General features: G+C 45.0%; 1 protein-coding gene across 4 annotated transcripts in view; it reads right to left on the minus strand.

The window, feature by feature from the left end:
* Window positions 1-760: 760 nt before the first annotated feature.
* The window catches only part of LOC146871132 (uncharacterized), a 76,353-nt gene continuing 55,380 nt past the window's right edge, over window positions 761-21,733 (minus strand). For 2 of the 4 annotated variants that reach the window (XR_014980553.1, XM_085650296.1), the window contains exons 3-5: window positions 13,592-19,884; window positions 8,416-13,201; window positions 761-1,420 (exon numbers count right to left, since the gene is read on the minus strand). Coding sequence is in view for 1 of the 4 variants with exons in the window: in XM_085650296.1 (XP_085506422.1) it covers window positions 1,400-1,420; window positions 8,416-8,898 (504 nt within the window). In the remaining 3 variants the exon portion in view is untranslated. The remainder of the gene's footprint in view (window positions 1,421-8,415; window positions 13,202-13,591; window positions 19,885-21,733) is intronic. The other 2 variants (XR_014980575.1, XR_014980559.1) reach the window with 2 other exon arrangements.

Consider the following 21,733-nt stretch of genomic DNA (forward strand, 5'->3'; position numbering starts at 1 on the left):
TCTTTTTGCTCATTTGCAACTCCTAGGGTCGTAAATCACCCCGACAGCTCATAGATTGTTCTTTGTTGTTTACCACGCCCCTTTGCGTGTGGGGTGTAGCCTTTTCCGTGGAGTTAGGCCCCAACTCGCTACCTTGTTAGTCTCTTTTGTGCCCCACCTTCTGGCGGGGGCTGGGCTGCGAGCGCCGTCTCCGTTTGCTACCCCGATTTCGTCAGGCGCACTCACCCTGCCGTGCGGCATCCCAAGGTGAGTGGCCCTCCTTTTACACACCGCCCTGTTGGTGTGCTCTCATACAATACCATTACACTTGTCGTTTCCGCCACGCCGCCAGGGAGGCTTACGTCTTCCTGCGGCTCCCCCCACATCTGGTCAGCTCCAACGGCAAACTTCCCACAACGCAATGATGCGCTCTGCTCCGTCTTTGCCCTTAGTGCCCTGGCACACTTGCATCCTTCTTCGATGTCTTACAGTGCTGTTGGTGCAGATCGGAGCTTCCGAATCCCCTCTACTTCCACGGACAGAGTGATTTCACAGTCACACGTGCACACACACATCACACGCTGGTGGGGCCCATAACACCAACATTCATCCTACCACTCAATCCGGGCCATGTATAAGGGGAAACACTTTTCTATACCTAACCAATCTGCATATACCTTGAGGTCAATGGCATCAACTAGTTGCTATAGATTTGGTGAAACATCATATTACACTAAATATTCAATACACATGACAATAAAATAACCACCCGACACAGTAATTCAAACAGAATTTTGTTTATCTAAAATTGTAAGAAAAGCCAATTAAAGGCAAGTTCATTTCTCTCATATTTACCTATTCTGGCTAAAAGTCGTTTTCTAAGTCAGAACTGGTCCTCAGCAAAATAGTTAAAGTTTCTAGCCGTCATGTAGAGTCACCATCCTCTCCATCAGCATCAGGACCTCTGATCATTGGTTCGGGAAGAAGTGGCGCTAGACCTCTCTAGTCTACTAATATTTATACCAAATTTACATTCCAAATGTTGCAATCATATCTTACAAAAACAGTCGAATGGCGGAAATTATGTCGTCTTGGTACATTGGGATACGACGATAGATTTTCTCACGTATTGATAGTCACAAATAATGAATAGAAATTATGAGTCCATGACTAATTTGTTACTTCTACGGATGTCTCTTTAGGATAAAATGTATCTCATCCTTGGGACCATTATAAGTCCATCAGGTCGGATTTTGGGTTCGCAACAAATCTTCACGTTCAGGGGCATCTGGCACCTCTCCCAGATTTGTCATCATGTTCATGGCTTTTCAGTTCAATTTGAGGACAAGGTCACAGTCAGCGCAAAGCCTCCTTTCAATATTCATCTACTCAAATGCAGGCTGCGGGTGGTAGCCATTTTCTAGCAGGCCACAATGGTCAACTTAAGTAAAAGGAAACACAAAACATAATTACTGCATGGAAATTATTATACAGTGTTATTCCCCTTCTAATTCCCTTATGTGTATGTATTTATCTAGCCATTGCGACATCAAAAGCCATTAATGCATATTAATTATAAGCGTAAAACACAATAACATCACATAAGCAACATCTATTCTGTCAGTTTGCTCACCAACTTAGTTCACTTATTATTTTAGCCATGCAATAACATTCCCACGTGTGATTCTTCTGTTAATAAGGTTGGTTAGACAAGACTCGACAAATCTTTAGTAATTACTAATTAATCAGTACTATTTTTAATAAAACATGCTCCATCCATCCCCCCCTTTGGTGATATCTTATCACCACAAAAATCAAAACCCAAAAATCTATTTAATTTCCCCTTTTGAAGAAATTCAAAATGTCTTCTTGTTCATTTCAAACCCTTGTTTCCTTTTCATATTCTCTTTTAGTTTCTATATACATGCTTTCTCTTAACTCTTCTAATTCTATTTCTTGTGGATCTCTTTCTGGTTTCTTTTGTCTCTTTTTAACATTTTCTCGTATTATTTTCTTTTTATTTCTTCTGTATCTACAACACATACACCCTAATCTAAGAATTATTAATGCAACAATTACACACGTTAATGGAAACAATATTTGACCAAAAATGGTACTACCTATTTTAGCTACAAAATTCTTAATAGCAATCATCTTATTAGCCATTTTAGTCCAGATACTTTCAGCTTCCAGTGGTACTAATTCTTCATGCAAATCAGTAATATTTTTGATATAGACCTTTAGATCTTTGCTTTCGTCAGGAATGTAAGTGCAACAATGTTGAACTTTCAGCATTCCACAGACTCCACCCTCTTTTGCCAATAAAATGTCAAGGGCAAGTCGATTTTGCATCGCCATAGCGCGTAAAGCAGCCATTTCAGTATTTACCAAAAGAAAGCCTCCAGCGGTGCTTGTTGACAAGCGATCCACCACTGTTGACAGCTTCCGAATGCCATATGCATTCAATGAAATTCCCACTGCTGGAATTAAAGCTCCAAAAATATCTCCTACAATTTCTGTCCATGTTTCTCTTCTATAGCGTGTTAATGGATTAGTATGTTCAGCATTTTCTACTCTATCCATGTGAAAAATCTTTGGAAAGACCAGGCCCACATAACATGTGCCAAACCAATGGTCAGGCAACCTGTAATAAGCCTTGTTCCCACAAATATAATACACTCCCGGAAAAACTGGATCTTCTCCTCCTCTAAATCCCCATCCGGTTGCAATAAAGTATGTATCATGGCACTCACTAGTCCCTATGAAATAATAATCATACTGGGATCTCTTCCTGGTAATGCATAATTTGCCTTTCTGCGGTGCATCTATAGCCATAGTTGGACTGGCTCCATTTTTCAACTCTTTTTCTTTCTCAATATCCCACATTGTTTCACTCATTTTATGTCCTTCTGCTTTCTTGTGCATGTTCAACCTTCTTCTCTCAACCATGTCTAGAACAGTTTTCTCTTCTTCTTTCAAACTGCAGGTTAAATTGTTTCTAAAAACATATTCTAATGTTAATTATCTAGTTTCTAAAAAAATCTCACCTAAAGTGTTAGCTTCTTTAGCAGGATTCAGTTCTTTATTCATAGGCAGTTGCCCAAGAATATTATCTATATTAGACATGTTATAATCTAATTTCCCTAATTGATAAAATATACTAATCAACACACTACATGAAATTCCATACGTAGCCGGAAGGTGATGATAAGTCACTCCCTCCGAAACAGAAGCAGGTAATTGCATACAGACGTAGCAATCCCTTACATCCATTGTCTTTACATATTCGTACAATAATTTGGAAAACACATTGCTAGAAAAATCATTAATAGACCTATCTTTATGTATATATACATTGCTAGTTCTAGTTGGAACTATCTTCTGTGAACTCTTCCCTATGTTAGTCCTGTTCTCAGTATGTCCTTCTAAAGTGTCTATAGTTACTCTAAAAGAGATCAGTAGAGCAAGCACGCTCCAAAGCAGCATTAATAATCCTGTACAGCAGCAGCACATCTTGCACCATCTTTTCATGAACGTACATCTACTTTGATTATTCTCAGTGTTAGCCATCTTATTAATTTGACCGTGTCTTTTGACTTAGCCTCTTCTACTCCACTACCGAACTTTTTAGGGCAGCAAGTACCCACCAGATTATTACAATCTATTAGTTATAATTTTTACTTCTTTTCTTCTTTCTTCTCCAAATGATTTCTTTTGGATTTATTCAATTTGGATTTTCATCACTTTTCACTGTTTCTTCATCATCATCAAACTGTATTAGGTCCTGAACATCCGTCTCTTCTCCTATGTCGGACAAGATAACTCTCAGGATTCCCACTGCTTCTTCTTCCTCAACCACTTTCAGTAAAGCCTCCTCTGGACTTCCTTGACTGTCTGCCTCTTCACCTTGTTCAGGCAGTGCCACATACGTCCATTCTGGTGACTTATACTTCTGGTTTGGTTTTCTGATTCTTTTAGTTCCTTCAGATATTTTTGTTTCTTCTTCTTTCGTTTGGTTTTGACTTGACAATTCGTTCACCTGTTCAGCTTTCGAGGAGTTAACTCGTGTCAGTCGATATCTCAGTCTCTTTATCTTGTTGGGCCAAAGATCTCCTTTAGCATTTCTCTTTTGTTTTCCCTCTTTATTGTTTCTCTGTCCAATCCAAGTTCTCTTTCTCAGAACTCGTCCTCCATGTATCTCATTTTCACTTTCATCAGATTCTGTCTCAGTTGCCTCTTGTTCATCAACAGTTTTCTCTTCTCCAACAACTTCTTTTTCTCCAACAGTCTCTTTTTCCACCAATTGAGATTTCCCTACTTCTGTCCCTCCTCGGGTCTCCGACACGCAATCTTCTTGCTGTCTACTTGTCCCTTCACCTAGCTTGTTGTCAATGTTCCCTACACCTCCTCGGGGTTTTTCCGCAATCTGTCCCTCTCTTTATTTTTCTGTCCCTTCTTCTTCAAGAATTATCTCAGGTGGAACTTGTCCAATTATCTCATTTGACTCAGGTGACACCTCTGTTGGAATGTTCTTTTCTTTCTTTCTTTTTGTGTTCGTCACTGTTAGTTGGAATTTCAGGCACTTCTTCAGAATCTGGACTTGTCTCTGAAGTTTGCAATGTTCTTTTCAGAATTTCTTCTGGTGGGACAAAAGCTTCTCTTGACTCACTTTCCCCCCTTTCAGGATTCTTTTTCCTTTTTACTGCCTCACTGTCTGCATCATCACTGGAATCTGATTCTTCAAAGTATTCTTTTCCAGTGCCGTCACTTGGGTTTGGAACTCTCAGAGTGTGACTTGCATGTATCCAATTTTTCACTCCAGCACACTTCACAGCAGTTGTAGTGGTCAGAATGACTTGTCTTGGCCTTCCCCACCTTGGAACCAGGCAATTCCTTCTTCTGTGGACTTTTATTCTTACCCAGTCCCCTGGGCTCAGATCATGGGCTGGTTTCTTTTCAAGGGTGGTGGCGTCTTCTCCAACCTGGTGAAACACAGAATGAACTGCGTCAGCCAGGCCCTTACAGTAATCCAAAATCATGTCATCAGTTATAGTCATCAGCTTGTTGACTGGCACAAACGCATGTCTCATAGCACGTCCCATGATAATTTCATGTGGACTCAAACCTGTTGTTCTGTCTGGAGTAGACCTAATTGTCATCAGGACTAGAGGCAAGACATCAGGCCATTTCATTCCTGTGGCCAGGCACATTTTGCCAATTCTGTTTTTGATGGTACCATTCATTTGTTCAACCACACCAGAAGCCTCTGGTTGGTAAGCACAATGTAGCTTCTGCTGTACACTCAATGCTTCACAGATCAAACCCATGATTTCATTATAAAAATGTCCTCCTCTGTCTGATTCAATGGTCACTGGGAACCCATACCTTGGGATGAATTCTCTTAACAGTAGCTTGGCCACTGTTATTCCATCATTTCTTCTTGTTGGATATGCCTCCACCCACCTGGAGAACAAACAGACCACCACCAGGACATACCTCAATCTGTTGACTTGGGGCATTTCGATGAAATCTATCTGCATTCTTGTGAAGGGTCCTCCCTCCCTGCCTATTGTACCTAGGCTCACCACTGTTCTCTTTCCAGGATTGAATTGCTGACATATCAAGCATCTCTGACATAGACTCTCTGCTATCAGCCTGAATTTTGTATTGTACCAGGTCTGCTTAAAGGCCCTTATCATAGCATCCCTCCCCAGGTGTCCCTGGGCATGATACATCCGTGCCATTGTTGACAACATGCTATTGGGCATGACTGGTCTTCCATCCCTATAGACCCACACGTGGTCTTTTTCCCTTGGTGCACAACCTGCTTTCACCCAATCTTTTATTTCCTCATCTCCTGCTTCATCCTGCAACTGCTTCACTTCCTCCCATTTTCCCACCACATTAGTAAACATTAAGGAACAAGAAGACATTTCTCTTTCTTTACTCCGATTAATGGAATGATTATTCCTTGCACAATACTGTGCTATGTCATTGGCAAATTTGTTCCCAACGGTGACGAAATCATCACCTTGACCATGCGCAGCACATTTTACTACTGCTAGTTCTTTAGGCAGCTGTATCGCCTCAAGCAATTTTCCAACCACTTCAGCATTCTTTATGGGAGTTCCACCTGAGGTCAGGAAACCTCTTTGTAGCCATAACTGGCCAAAATCATGGACAACTCCGAAGCCATACTGGCTGTCAGTCATTACAGTCACTCCCACATTTCTTCCAATCTTGCAAGCCTTTGTTAGTGCCACCAATTCTGCCACCTGAGCGGATTTAACTCCTTTCAAAGGTGATGCTTCCACAACTCCTGAAACTGTACACACAGCATATGCGGCACTCAGTGTTCCTTCATCCGTTCTCAAACAAGATCCATCCACAAACAACACATGATCACTCTCAGGCAGTGGCAGATCTCTTATGTCTGGTCTTGGTTTTGTACAGTAATCAAGCACATCCAGGCAATCATGATCAACTTCATCTCTTACTCCCACACTTTCAGCATCAGGCAACAGTGTTGCTGGATTTACATTCACACATCTCTCAAGGCTCACATTTGTTGCACCAAGAATGACTTTCTCATATTTAGTCAGCCGACTATGAGACATGAACTGTGTCCGGCTCCTTGTTAAAAGGATTGCCACATCATGAGGTACGAATACCCGTACAGGATATCCCATTATAATTCCCTCACTTTGTTCCAGACTTCTGCATGTAGCAGCTACTGCTTTCAGGCAACCTGGTAAACCCACAGCTACTGGGTCAAGTGTTGATGAAAAGTATGCAATTGGCCTCCTCAGACGCCCATGTTTCTGTATTAACACTGAAAGTGCACATCCATTTCTCTCACTACAGTACAGTTCAAATACTTTTTCGTAATCTGGCATTCCTAGGGCAGGAGCTTCACATAACCTGTTCTTTAATTCTTTGAATGCTGCCATTTCTTCTGGGTTTAATTCCAATGGGTCTTTCACCTCACTTTTGGTCAATTTAATCAGTGGCTTGGCAATCAGGGAAAAGTTACTTATCCACTGACGACAATAACCAACCATTCCTAGGAACATTCTCACTTCTCTTTGTGTCATTGGGGCTCTCATCCCTCTGATGATTTTAATCCTGTCAATGGTCACTTTCCTCAAGCCTTTCTCAATATTATGTCCCAGATACTGGACTTCTCTTTTGCAGAATTGCAATTTGGCTGGAGATACTTTTAATCCTCCATCTGCCAAGTGATTCAGTAAAGCAATTGTGTCTACTTCACAGGCTTCACGTGTTTTTGATGCCACAAGCAGGTCATCAATGTATTGGACCAAAACCGAATTTTCAGGCATTGTTAAACTCTCCAGAGATTTCTTTAGCAATTGATTAAATATCTGTATACCCCTGTGGAATTCGGCACCATGCCAAAATTCGCTCTCCAAATCTAAATGCAAAAATTGGCTGGCTGTCGTGATGCAATGGGATTGAAAAGAAAGCATGGCACAAATCAATTACTGTGTACCATTCTGCATCATGGGGAATCTGATACAAAATCACTGATGGATTTGGCACAATTGGACAACATGACACAACAATCTTGTTAATTTTTCTCAAATCCTGTACTATTCTGAACTTTCCATTGGGTTTCTTCAGTCCCATTATTGGTGAATTACATGGGCTGCTCAATATTTCTCTTAACACCCCCTGTTGGATAATTTTCTCAATTATGGGTGTTATTCCTTCAATTATTTCAGGTGTCAGTCTGTATTGTGGAATGTTTGGGTAAACCACTCCTTCTTTTACAGTAATTTTGATTGGATCTACATTTCTCATCAGGCCCACATCTTCTCCAGTAAAATCCCAAACTGCTGCTTTTACTGCCTGTTTTAATTCTGGGGGTAATGCATCTGGATTAAACACAGCATATGTCCCCATAGCCTCACATTCCCTGTTATCCAGGGTCATTCTGTATAGAACATCCTCATCTGGTGTCTCAAAGGTTATTCCATCTGGAGTACAGAAAATAGTGCAATTCATCTTGCACAGTAGGTCCCTACCTAGCAGGTTCACAGGACTAGTGTCACACACCACAAATCGGTGCATGTCTGAAAATATCCCTATTCTAACCCTTACTGGTTCAGTAAGATGTGTTTTGATCTGTGTGTTGGACACACCAACTACTTGGATTGCTTCATCCGAGAGAGGAAGATTCTTTATATCAGCTGACCTGACAGTTGATCTGGTAGCTTCAGTGTCAACAAGAAAAGTAACACTTTCACCATTAATTTTCCTATCTACAAAAGGTCCTGTCTGGTCTATTTCTAGAGTTGCGCCAAGTACGCACTCTTCCTCCTCTCTTCGGCACCGTCAGAAGTCTCCCTCAGAATCACTTCCCTCATTCCTTAGCCAATATTGTGACACAGCGCTTGCGCGTTTTGGCTTGTTTACCTGTTCTTCATCGTAGAACCCCGAATCCTGGCTGTACTTCTGGGATCCTCTTCTTTGTGGCAAGGGTGGTTTTGGCACCTGATTCTGCTGCTTAACAGCCTTCTGCTGTTGCTGATGCTGACCACACCCCTCACTCTGCACCTGTGAATTCAATGATGGATTGTCATCATTAGTAGACAGTGGATTCTTACACTCGGATTTCCAGTGCCCTAATTTTCCACAGTTGTGGCAGGGAAACCTTTTCTTTGCCTCCTCAATATTGCCTTTCCCTTTTCCTGGGCCAAATCTGGGTTTATTTCCTGGGTTATTTGCTTGTTCAGCCAACTGAGCCTCCTGTCTTTCTGCAACTTTCACCTGTGCCCACATTGCCTTTTCTTTCAGTTTCCTTTGCTTTGCCTCAATTTCATCACTGAAGTATTTTGCATGTCTCAGGATCTCATCAATCTTTTGGCTCTGCCAGTCTACGGTATGCTGCCTTATCATTTCACTGATTTCAGGTCACAAGCCATAGACAAATCTATATACAAAATGGCTCAGATCCTTGTCACCCAAATGTTCCTCTCCACTGAACTGTTTGAAAGCCAGTATTAGTCTTTCATAGTAAGCATGGACTGATTCTTTCATCTCTTGATGTGTTCGATCTATTTTAACCCAGTCTGTTTCCTTGGGGGGTATCTTATTTTTCAGGAAAGCCATAACCTGCTCATACTTTTTCATGACCTCCGGGTCTGGAGCTCCTGTCTTTGGATCTCTTGGGTATTCTTTAGTGGGCCAGTCTATGACTATTTTACATTCTGCCCACAAGTCTGCTGGTACAATTATATCAAACAGACTATTCAGGTCGATCCACAGCACTTTTGACAACTTCACAAATCTGTCAACCTGTCTATACCACTCGACGGGCTTCTCTCTTAGTCGAGGGAAATCATTTGTAAATGACAAAATATCTTGTCTGGTCCATGGGACATGTACGTACCCTCCTCCTGGAATCTCCCTCATGGGATAAGCTGTCACTGCTTTCTCCTTTTCTTTCATAGGGAATGTTGAGGAAGTTCTGTCTGCTGCATCCTCTCGTTTTCTATACCATCTATCTTTCCATCTCTCCACATCTCCCCATTTTCTCAGCAAAGCAATCATCTCCTTAATCTGCCTTGTTCGGCCTGCATTATTCAGATTCTCAATTTCCTTATCAGTAAAATCCACTCTGTAAGGCTTTTGTAAAGCTTTTACCTTCTCCATGTCGATTCCCATTTCACTGGCTATTCCTTTCAACCTGTCATGTATGTTCTTTGCTCTCCATGTGATACTTTTACACAGAAATAGGATTTCCCCCTCCTGATAATTTTTCAGCGTTTCTGTAGGGATTATTCCTACAATCAGCTCCTCCATTTCCATACGTATTCTAGCTACATCAATTCCCTGGGATTCCTTTTCTTTCCTCTGCAAAGCTTTCAGCCAATCATTCAAATCTTCCGCAGTTATCCCTGCGGATTTTTCTGCACCCCCTAGTTCTGTCACTCTTTGTGGTTCTAAGATCGATCCTCCAATCATTCTGTTCCCTTCCACACAACCGGAATTCAAACCCGAGTTAGTCTGCACATTCAACTCTCCTCCACATATGGTATGTCTCCACTGATTTTCTCCTGATCTCCACTGATTTTCTCCCGTTCTCATTTCAGCCTCCTCTGGAGGAACAATCAATCTGTTGCCTACATATGGAACTGTCAAACCACCTTCACCAACCCTCTGCTTTTCGAAAACAGGCATAACCGGACCTATTGTTACAGGCACCGTAACTGCTTCAAGATTTTTAGTCAGTTCTCTGATTTTCTCTGTCAATTCAAATGTGGTCCTTGCTAGTTCTCTGGTCTTTTCATCCTCAATTTCATTCTCCCTTTCTCTCTCTCTCTCTCTCTCTCTGCAAGAGAATTACTGCTTTTCAACTCAGGGGTCATGACTTCTGTCTTTATAATCCGCAGGGTGTCTCTCATTGGGGTAACTGATGTTCCTACCTCTGGTTCTCGTCTATACGGGGGTGGTCTTTTGTAGAACATGTCATCTAAGACATCATCATCAGACTCATTCGCCCCATACCTCCTTGTCTCTACATTTTGTTCTTTTCCTGTACACTTTTTCCCTTCTGTCTCCTCTGCAGTTCTTCCAGGCTATAATCCCTCAGTCATACTGGCATCTCGCCATCTTCTCATCCGGTCATGATGAGTTTCGCGATCATACTTTCGCCCGAACATATACCCATAATTTCCTCCACTCCTCTGCTTTTCTCGCTCATGCACTTCATCTTCCCATTCAGTCAATGCCTCAAACTGTGTTGGCCTAGGCCGAGGCTCTAGACTCATCATCCTCTCCCGTAAGTTTCTCATTATGGCCAGATTAAATGAGCCATGCTCTGGGAAAGCTAAAACTCCATCCTCTTTAATATACTTTACCCAGTTGTCTAACCAAATACAGGTATGATACCCATATTTCGCAACCATGAAGCATGCGGGGGTTCTTATCGGAGGAAGTAACTGTCCTTCCCTAGTCACAATATCCTTATCCTTGTCAAACCAGGTCTTAACCTTACTAAACAAGGATTTCTTTTTCTTTTCCTCAGCGTGGTAATACATTTTCTTATTTTCCACAACCCTTTTGTCTTTACTACAACTGTACGATCTCCTGTCCAATTGCAGCGCGACTCACACTAACGCACCAATCCTGGAGCGTCTACGTCACTGACTCAGTCCACGAATCCCAGCGCGACTCACACCAACGCACCAATCCTGGAGTGTCTACGTCACCCGGTATGTCTCCCAATCCTTGCCCGGCGTACACTAGCACACAAATCACCATGCTTCCACCGTTCTAACCCACTGTCCAATCACAGCGCGGTCTTCCTGACGTCAGCAGTCGCTGCAGCAGCTTCTGCTCCTGTCTCCTGTCTCTCTCGTCTACCCCTCCTTTACAAAACTACTCGGTAGACTTTGTTTCAACTTCTACGAGTCTGTTAGTTACAACATACAAACATCTCCATTGTCTGCTTCGCTAGCCACAGAACAGCAAAAGACGTTTCCCACGAGAATTCCGCCTTTCCCGAGAGCAGCGCTTACCTCTGCCCTACTACGGAATCGTTACTTCCGTTGATAAAGTAGCACATCCCTCTACTCTACCCTTCTAACAAGCACCAATTAACTGTTTTCTCCAGAATGCTCCTAAGAGTTTCACAATTAACCAGAATACCTTCTCATTCACGCACTTTCACACCAGAAAATGTAGTACATTCACACAGAATTCTGTCTTTCCCGAGAACAGCGAACAGTCTGTCCTACTACAGAATTATATCACACGTTAACAAAGCAGCGCTTACCTCTGCTCTGTCCTTCTAACGAGCTCAGAGAATACCTATTACCTTTCTAGTGATAAGCGTTATCAGAATGCCATAAGGATCCCTGATACCTAAGACCAGAACTTCACAGGTAACCTTCACTATCACATACACTTCTCTCACACAGAAAATACGTTTCTAATGGCAACACACGGCGATGCTACCTCATTGAACCCAGACAATGCGACGCGCAACTTCAATTGTCACACGTTTTCCCCTGTCTTCATACAGGGCCAACAATCCCGCCTCTTCCGAGAGCAGCGCTTCCCTCTGCCCTTACTACGGAACTGTCACCGACTTCCTACATCCCAGAAGCCATACACACTACATAAAACTCAATACGACTTCAACATACAGTGTTAGTACAAATATCGATATCAATCAATAATCAATGAGCTTATATACATGCAAATTCACCAGATCAAGACAATAGTTAACCATCATTCTGCTACCAAGAAACTGGTGCAGATCGGAGCTTCCGAATCCCCTCTACTTCCACAAACAGAGTGATTTCATAGTCACACGCGCACACACACATCACACGCTGGTGGGGCCCATAACACCAACATTCATCCTACCACTCAATCCGTGCCATGTATAAGGGGAAACACTTTTCCATACCTAACCAATCTGCATATACCTTGAGGTCAATGGCATCAACTAGTTGCTATAGATTTGGTGAAACATCATATTACACTAAATATTCAATAAACATGACAATAAAATAACCACCCGACACAGTAATTCAAACAGAATATTGTTGATCTAAAATTGTAAGAAAAGCCAATTAAATGCAAGTTCATTTCTCTCATATTTACCTATTCTGGCTAAAAGTCGTTTTCTAAGTCAGAACTGGTCCTCAGCAAAATAGTTAAAGTTTCTAGCCGTCATGTAGAGTCACCGTCCTCTCCGTCAGCATCGGGACCTCTGATCATTGGTTCGGGAAGAAGTGGCGCTAGACCTCTCTAGTCTACTAATATTTATACCAAATTTACATTCCAAATGTTGCAATCATATCTTACAAAAACAGTCGAATGGCGGAAATTATGTCGTCTTGGTACATTGGGATACAACAATAGATTTTCTCACGTATTGATAGTCACAAATAATGAATAGAAATTAGGAGTCCATGACTAATTCGTTACTTCTACGGATGTCTCTTTAGGATAAAATGTATCTCATCCTTGGGACCATTATAAGTTCATCAGGTCGGATTTTGGGTTCGCAACAAATCTTCACGTTCAGGGGCATCTGGCACCTCTCCCAGATTTGTCATCATGTTCATGGCATTTCAGTTCAATTTGAGGACAAGGTCGCAGTCAGCGCAAAGCCTCCTTTCAATATTCATCGACTCAAATGCAGGCTGCGGGTGGTAGCCATATTCTAGCAGGCCACAATGGTCAACTTAAGTAAAAGGAAACACAAAACATAATTACTGCATGGAAATGATTATACAGTGTTATTCCCCTGCTAATACCCTTATGTGTATGTATTTATCTAGCCATTTGCGACATCAAAAGCCATTAATGCATATTAATTATAAGCGTAAAACACTTCACATAAGCAACATCTATTCTGTCAGTTTGCTCACCAACTTAGTTCACTTATTATTTTAGCCATGCAATAGACAGATTCTTCTGTTAATAAGGTTGCTTAGACAAGACTCGACAAATCTTTAGTAATTACTAATTAATCAGTAGTACTTTTAATAAAACATACGAAAATGAAACAGGTAATTGGTTTAAAAGAAAAAAACCCTGCTCCATCACTGTCTCCGCCCGCCATGGGTCATACCTCTCGTGGCTGACGTCCGGTAGGCTCTGATGGCAATCTTCAATCCAAACGCCATGGTGCTCTGCTCCTTCTTCGCCATTTTTGAGGCGGGGCGCTTGCTTCATGTTCGAAGTCTTACAGCGCTGTCTCCTCTCACCATGGGCCATTCATGAAAACAAAATTTGGGAGACAGTCAGCTACAGTTTGTGGTGGCATGATACAATATACATTGCTCACATCCCATCCTCTACTTCACCCCTGCTCCCGGCAGGCTCTTCTGGTAAGCACCTCTACACCACGACCTCAACCTCTCCCAGGCTCCGCTACTTCGGTTTACAGTAACTACTGGATGGGTCGGTTTACGGTAACTACTGGATGGGTCGGGGGACCTCAGTGGAATCTCCAAGAGGAGTTTTGTAATCTTTACTCTTACTCAGCTGACTTCTGGTGTACCGCTAGGTCACCGCTCACCCCCGTGTAATGTACTTACTATTCAGCTGGTCCTCTGGGTATAGACCACCGCGCTGTTACACCTGGAGTGTAATGTGACCCGCACTAATCTGTTTTCGCGGCACCGCCTTTGTGTTCTGCGCCAAAGTACTGCGACTAAACTTGCGAGGCTATGCCGCAATACACCGGTGTATTACTGCTTTCCATGTTTGGACTAGCCAATCTCTCCCAAGGGGACACAATACTTTGCGGTAAACACAGGACCTAATGTTACCTCGGCAGGCCTGTATTACTCCTGCTTTGAATGTTTTTTTTTTTTTTAGTTTTTTTTAATTACCCGGACACTTGCCAGAAATGTGGGGCACGAATACCAATTGGATGACAATTTGGTAATTCCGTGTACTCCACCGTAACGTCGTACTTGGCTGTCTTCATTAATACCCAGTCAACAAGATTGGATCAAATGTGAAGAGCATGTATGCTGCTTGCTCATGTCCGCAAAACCATCCGGTAATTCATAGTTCTGTGGTCTTTGCAGCAGGCATGCTAACCCAAGGTGCTGCATGCCGTGACTCAAAACACACTTCCCCGAGTCAGAAAAACAATCTAGACGGGGCTCCGATCTCCCCAGGAGCACGTAAATCACCGGAGTCTTCTAGCCACGGAGTTTTTCTAGACAATTTAATTCTTCCTGAAAATTGATCGAGGAAGTGAATGGCTGCAGGGCTTTTTATCACGCCCTAAACTAAAAACAAACAGGTGCCCCTAAGCCAAGTCAGCACTTGGTGTCCCCTGAACTGAGCAGCATGCGTGCAGCCAGGGCCTGTCCGATCTCCATTGAGAAGAATGGATTTCCTTTTTTTTTTTTTTAAATGTAGGTGTATATGCTGGGGGCATTCTTTGTTAGGCCCGGGAAGCTAATGTGATTTGCCCAGCATTAGAGGATGATCATCGACAATGCCGCTACCCTAAAGGCTGAACGAAAGACTGCTGCAGCCCGAAGCTCTGCTCAGCAGCACACAGTCCCTGCAGTTTTTTTTTGCCGATTTATATAGCGTGAACTCGCCGTGACGGTACCTGGACGATTTAGCGGTTGCATTACAGAAAGCCACTTTTTTTTTTTTTTTTTTGCACAGGGAGATGTGATTTGGCAAGAATCGACGATTGTTACAGCAGCTCGCCAGGCTATAACCTGGTTCACCCGCTTCCAAGTTGGCCTCTCGAGCCGTCAATCAACATACACGTAGGAAAAGTTTCGGGCAGCCTGGTCACCAATGATAGCACACTCACCCAAATGACGCAATCCCGCTATAGAACCCATTTCCAGAGCACTCGCACCTGGGCTGTGGACACTGCCTCTTCACAGTAGCCCACTACGCGCGTTCCTACCGGGGCACCAACTCCCAGGGATGTACACTCCAGCCTCTACCCGCAGGCAGCGCGGCTCTCAAGACACGGAGGTGGCCGCGCGCTGCCCGCCCATCTTTTTTTTTCTCTTTTCTTGCATCTGTTATATATAGCACGAGCTCGACCCGAAGGTATTGGAGCGCCGCACCTACATTATACATTCAGGCTCGGGGAGATTTGCCCAGAATCTCAGGATGTGGACGCGACCTCGAGCCTCGAAACCTGGTTTCATGTCCCAAAGTCGGCAGCGCAGCCGGCGGACCACATCTCCTTGAACCAGGGACTCGCGCCCCACACTTCAGCGCGCGGCCTTCACGTCGAACAAGGACTGCATCTATAGCTTCCGAGTTCAAGGTACTGCGACAAAACTTTAGCTATCCCTTTTTTTTTTTTTTTAATCGACCGGGCCTCACTGTCTTTCTTCTAAGACCGGATGTGCATCCGGCGCTGGGACTCGAACCTGGGTCCCCCGTTTCAAAGCAGAAACTTGCGCGTGTGTTTTTAAGCTTGCAACCTTGCGCTTGTTTTCGTTTTAAATGTAAAGAATTAACCTTGATATGCGATCGCTACTCGGTACTTAATACGATGGTACATCACAGATGGCTCTATTACTTATGACAAATTAGGAACATGTATCGGGCGGGAGCATAATTGTATTTTTTTTTTTTTTTTATTGTAAGGGTATTAGATGTGTTGGTCGTCCCCCGACCCTACTCCCGCTGGGATGCGCTGCACCTACCCCCTTCAGCAACCTTGATGCCAGGCCCGCCATGCCTGTGTCCCGGCGCCCGGAATGCACTTGATGGGGGGGGGGAAGGATGTTGAAGTGAAGACACAGGCACGATCACCGAGCAACACAACAGATGTGCTCCGCTAATTGCATTAGCAACCATCCGAGCGCACTCATTCACCGCTATACACTAGACTCTGGGCGCATATCTAGCGCTTTGGAGGGCATGCCTTTCCTTTTGCCACAAAGCGGCCCAAGCCGTCAGCGAAAACCGGAGATAGAAACTCTTCTGCGTTTTTTTTTGTGGCTATTTGTATAGCGTGACTCGACCGGAAGGTATCGGCGCGCGTTACATAGCACCGTATTTACGTTACATATTCCGGCACGGGTAGAGTAAGTGATTTGCCGAGGATCACCAGGTGAGGACGCGACCTTGGGGCTCGAATTCTGCCATCTTAGCAGCGGCAGCGCCGCTGGCGGGTCGCACCCTCTCCTCGCTTTGATTCCCCTCCAGCCCTACTCCTGCTATGCAGTCGGGATGCGCCTACCCGCACGTCTTTGGCACTCATCCCTGCCAGCGGTGGGTAAGGGGGGGGATTGGTAAAGCTGCAATGCATCGTTTGTTCTATTTCTAGGCTACCTTAAAGTGAGGAAGGGGCACCCGCTGCGGTGGCGGCATTTGTGGAGCACAGAACAGCCCTCCGCTCGCTGAGCCACCATCCTATAGTAACGCCACATTTGCCTACTCTTACATAGCTCGCACATCGCCATCGCGCTATAAAAAAGGCAGGGCAGGACAACTTATTATAACATTGCCATGGTGACCGGCAGAGACGCCGCCACTCCTCGCTCCTCGAGCCCTTACCCTGCCATTGCTTCCGGCGCTGCAAGCCTCGTCATACTGCCTGGGGAGCTGGGGGTTGTGCCCGCGTGTCTCGGCTTCGGTCCATTCCGTCCCGACCTTCTGTGCCCCGGCAGGGGTGGGGACACTTCGGGCATGTCGTCCTCCGACACCTGGCACCTCCTGTGGCGGCTGGGTTCCCTGTTCTCTCCTGCTGGTTTGGATCCTTCATCGCCTGGGTCATGATGGTGGATACTGCAGCTACTCCCACGATCCCAAGGCCGAGTTGAAATCTTCCAAAGTATTCGAAAGTCGTTGGCGCCGCTCCCCCAGCTCCCATGATATGCAAGTGGGCTGCCACAGGGGGGAGCGTCGTCTTATATCTCCCCTTCCTATTGTTCTTGGAAGGGAGAGGGCAGGGGCCTCAGGGCATTCCGCCCTGCGGCGCTTCCCGCTGGTGAGAACCAGTTCCGTTCCTTGTCGGGCTCTGGCGGCCATTATGGCGCCGGCCCTCGACCCCCCTGCGGGGGCGGCCTCTGCAAAAACACCCCTTTTGCTTTAGGAGAAGATTGTTTGGCCCCCCGGACCCCAATATGAGCCTTTCATGCTACACTGATGAAATTAAGAACCTAATCCCCCAGATTTTTAAAATATCTAATAATGCTGCAAAGGTTCACCGCTGAGATTGTTGACCCTGATATCCTTCTCTGTCTGTGATTCAAGGAGACCAGCTGTGTTTGTACCTCCTGCCAGACACAATACTAAATTGTGCGAGTATCCCACATAAGGCAGCTTCCCATGCTTCCATTGCCTTATGTATAACCCTATTACTGTTTCTATAATTTTCCCACTGTACTTAACAGATGACCATCGATTTTGAATTAGTATCATTACTTTGCCTTTTGAACTTGCACTTTGTCAGCCATGATTATACATATGTGGGAGGACGTTACATACCCACCCCAAGGATCCTCCTCACTGATTACCATATGTAACTCGACATGAGTTCTGCTCCGTGAACAGAAGCTACCACGTCTTGTTAGGAACTTAGGGGCATCGTCAAGCATGTAGTGCCACTAGGCCTACCTGAATCTACGTCCTCTGGTGCTGCCGCCCTCCCAAAGAGAGAACATTATATAAAGCCTTATGTTCAGGATGATGAACACGCCAGCTCTCAGAGAAGGACGTGCTGGGACCCGTCCACCCCCTAACCCACTTAGTTTGCCGTGTTACATAGCGTGAACCCGGCCTGACAGTTTCCATGGGCTTTGCGTGGACAGTGGTCGCATAACTGACGGAAACATTCACCCTTAGGCACAAGTGGGGTTAGCACATGTATCTTCCATGGGATTTGCCGGGAACCACAGAATGACTGCTCTTCCTGCTATACTTTACCCTGGCCCACCAACTTCCCAGTTGGCACCCCGCCATCTAGTCATACCCCTTTGCTAACGAAAGAGGGGGGTGCCTTTCTTGCAAGTATAATGGTGACCCAGTTGTGCCAACCCAGGTTTATTGGTGTGAATGTAAATATGTGCAGCATGTGGTGGCATCCCCAGCAGATCAACCCATTTTTTACGGCGGCCTCCCTATGCTACTTCCTCCCGCGCTAAATTGTAGACCCGGAGGCCTGGATCCTACCCCCACGATCCCGAAGGCGGAAGCTTCGAATCACCATATGCATTTGTCTATTTAATTCGTTTAGCTCCATGCCAATGAGCTGCACCCCGTAGACCAGAGTAAAGCCAGACTGTCTCAAAAATTGTGGAGGATGGTACAACCCCACCGACTGGAATCCAGCCCCTGTGGGCCTATACATATACGCACCGGGATTCGGTTCAACCCCCCACTATACATTTCCCACTTGCAGCATCGGTGTTGAGTTTGGGGGCTATACCACAAACACGCTGTAAATCTTCTAGGTGACAGGCCTAACTCATAAATTACGCAGTTTGGATTGCCGATATGCCACCCAAGCTACTGATCACTGCTGAGTCATTCAATGCAGCAGATGGAATACCCTACGCCTGTGCTTCCCCCTACGGTGAGGACAACGGTAACCCCGGCTCCCCGTATTGCTCAGCATGACCAAAGAGCGATGGACCGACCCTATAACATAAGCATGTGCGAGAGGCACTTGATCATTTCTGCCATTGCGGTATTGCACGGTTCCCTATCCGGTCGCATGTGCAACCGGGTATCCCTGCCAACCCAGGCTAAAATGGGGATGGGGGCTCATATTACATTTACACTGACAAGCCCCTGAGAAGTAGAACACTGCCCTTGGAGGACAACAACTAGTGGGTTCTGCCAATGGTGTTTGCACCCCCTTCGAAGCCTGCAATGCCCCTTCTTCATGGCCCAGAAACCTACCAGACAGTGCAAGCAGACTGCCTAACCACAGCGACAGTTCTACCCGCCCCTGTCATACCACAGTTATCATGATTTAACCGCCCTACCTTTCCATTACCACATGCCCTCTTGCTTTCGTCTGTGTGATTTTTCTAGCATCTGTAGGTAAAGAAACTGACCCGGTCCCAGAATTATTGAACCCCCATTCATAGAATTTAGGCAAAACCACTGCCCGCTTGCATGTCACATACTAACCGCTTGGTGTGGAGTCGACGCCAGGACTTGGCACGGGGTCCTCACTTCCACCCTCAGCCTCGTGGGCCATTTGTACCATATCCTTTCCAAAGCTTCCGGAGCCCCTGTGAGTTACCACAGGACCATCTGTTCTGAGCTCCAAGTCGGTGCAGCCAACCTAAGGACCCGTGCTGCGAACATCCGATTGCTTGAGGGGGATCCGGCCCTCGCTCCATCACCCCGCTTCCGACCATCAGCCTCCAGCAAACATAGACCGGAAAAGAGAAAATCGCCGTTAGTCTGTTAGATAAGGACGAAAACTTGAAATCAACACCACCGTTTGGAGCCACAGAAAGTGCAAAAACATTAACTGGCTGCTGTTAATCTCCCGACATAAGTGACACTTTCCTCTGAATATGGTCAAAGTCTACCGGACAAAAGAGCCCCTGTTACTCACAAGAGAGGCGGAGCAATTGATGCTCCTAATTTGCTACAGAGAAAACGGAACGGAAATTCCCTCGCCCCCGTGAAGGTTTCGCGACACTACAGATACCGCCCTAAACCCCCTGTGCTTCGTTCCCCCGCCTAACAGGCCATGTGTGAAGGAACGGCTTTCCTCCTGAAAATAACAAGCATTTACAATGCAATGGTCTCGCCATTGTTAAAGTTAAAGCTATTGGCATTGCTCATGACATTTTTGTTTATGTTTTTGTGTTTAAAACATTTAAAGAAACGGCATTGTTATTTACAATGTCAATAGCTTAATCACTCTCAAATGCGAGCACTGATCGCTACTTCTGACCCACTTCCGCCCTTTTACCCCTTTCAGTCCGAGCTTAAAATTCAAACAGCACTCGGTGGCTCTCAGTGCTTCACGAGGTACAGCCCCTCTCTCAAGAATGTTGCAAAGAAAAACGTTCTAGTGTTATTTCCTTACACGTCTTTCAAAACGTGAGAGCAGGGAAGACAGGCCAGATAATTAAAAGCAGCCCAGACCTTAAAAAGAAACCGAAACATGGAAAACGTCCGCTTCTGGAAGCCCCGCTGCTAGCAGTGAACAAATGTTGAAAAATGCATCATCCCGGGACCACCGAGCAATACAGAGAAAAAACTTACTCGATGTAGAAATATAGATAGATTAGTGTCATACTAGTAGCTTAGTCAGGGTGGTACACTTCACATAACGTGAAAGACATCGCAGTAGTAGTGTGATACACATCGCATGACACTCAAGGCTGACATCACACAAACCTGACTCCCCCCTGGTAATGAGGTCCGATGCTAACGGGTCTGCCAAATGAGCACTTCGTTGCTCGATTCTGTAAAAATAAAATCAACAAAAGGCGGGCAGCCGCACACATCTAAACATAAGCACAAGTCATACAATCTTACCGGCCTCTTCATAAACTGTTCAATTTTAGACGAATAAGGACGCTACTTACAAAAGGGTGGCGCGCAACTAGCGGACATCCTAACCCTGCTCTGGCTCTTGTGGTTATGCCTACTTGGTGTTCCATATTAATGCAAATCGTCATAGCGTTGTTACGTGAAACGCTAAAATGCGGTGGAGGACGGCCATCTTAGGAGCGTCAATTGAACTTTATTGAGAGTACTGTGCATCTAGCGGTGCTGGAGTGAAAGTAAATATATCTAAAGCTTCCTCTAATATAAAGAGGATGTATAATGTTCCCACAATGTCGCCAAGGATCAAGTGGAGCATCGAGGACGGTAACCAAATAGATTAGAGTACATTGTAAGGTACCTTTATACCCAGCGTTAAGTGTTCATTTGTGATTATAAATGCGACATGGACGCGGTTTCCGAGCGCATCTCTTCGCCCCTTGCCCGGATAGTGCAAGTGGTGCCGCCTAAGACTGTTCTCAACAGGTGGGGGAGGAAGCATGCCTCAAACGGAGAAGAGCCAGCCTAAAATACAAGTCACTCCAGAGATGGTCGGAGTGCATGCATAGGTACAGAACACCACCGCCTTTCTCCGAGGCGAAGCAGAAATGCCTCGGAGAAAGGCAGCGGCGGTTTCGGATTCGGGGGCGTGTTTTTCTTTTCCATTGGCTGGAGGAGAGAAAAACACGCCCAGCGAAAAGTAACAAAAAAACACGCCCCGAATCCGAAAAGGACGGGGCTTGTTTTG

This window comes from Triturus cristatus, chromosome 1_1 (genome assembly GCF_964204655.1).
Source record: "Triturus cristatus chromosome 1_1, aTriCri1.1, whole genome shotgun sequence".
In the NCBI taxonomy this organism is placed as follows: Eukaryota; Metazoa; Chordata; class Amphibia; order Caudata; family Salamandridae; genus Triturus; species Triturus cristatus.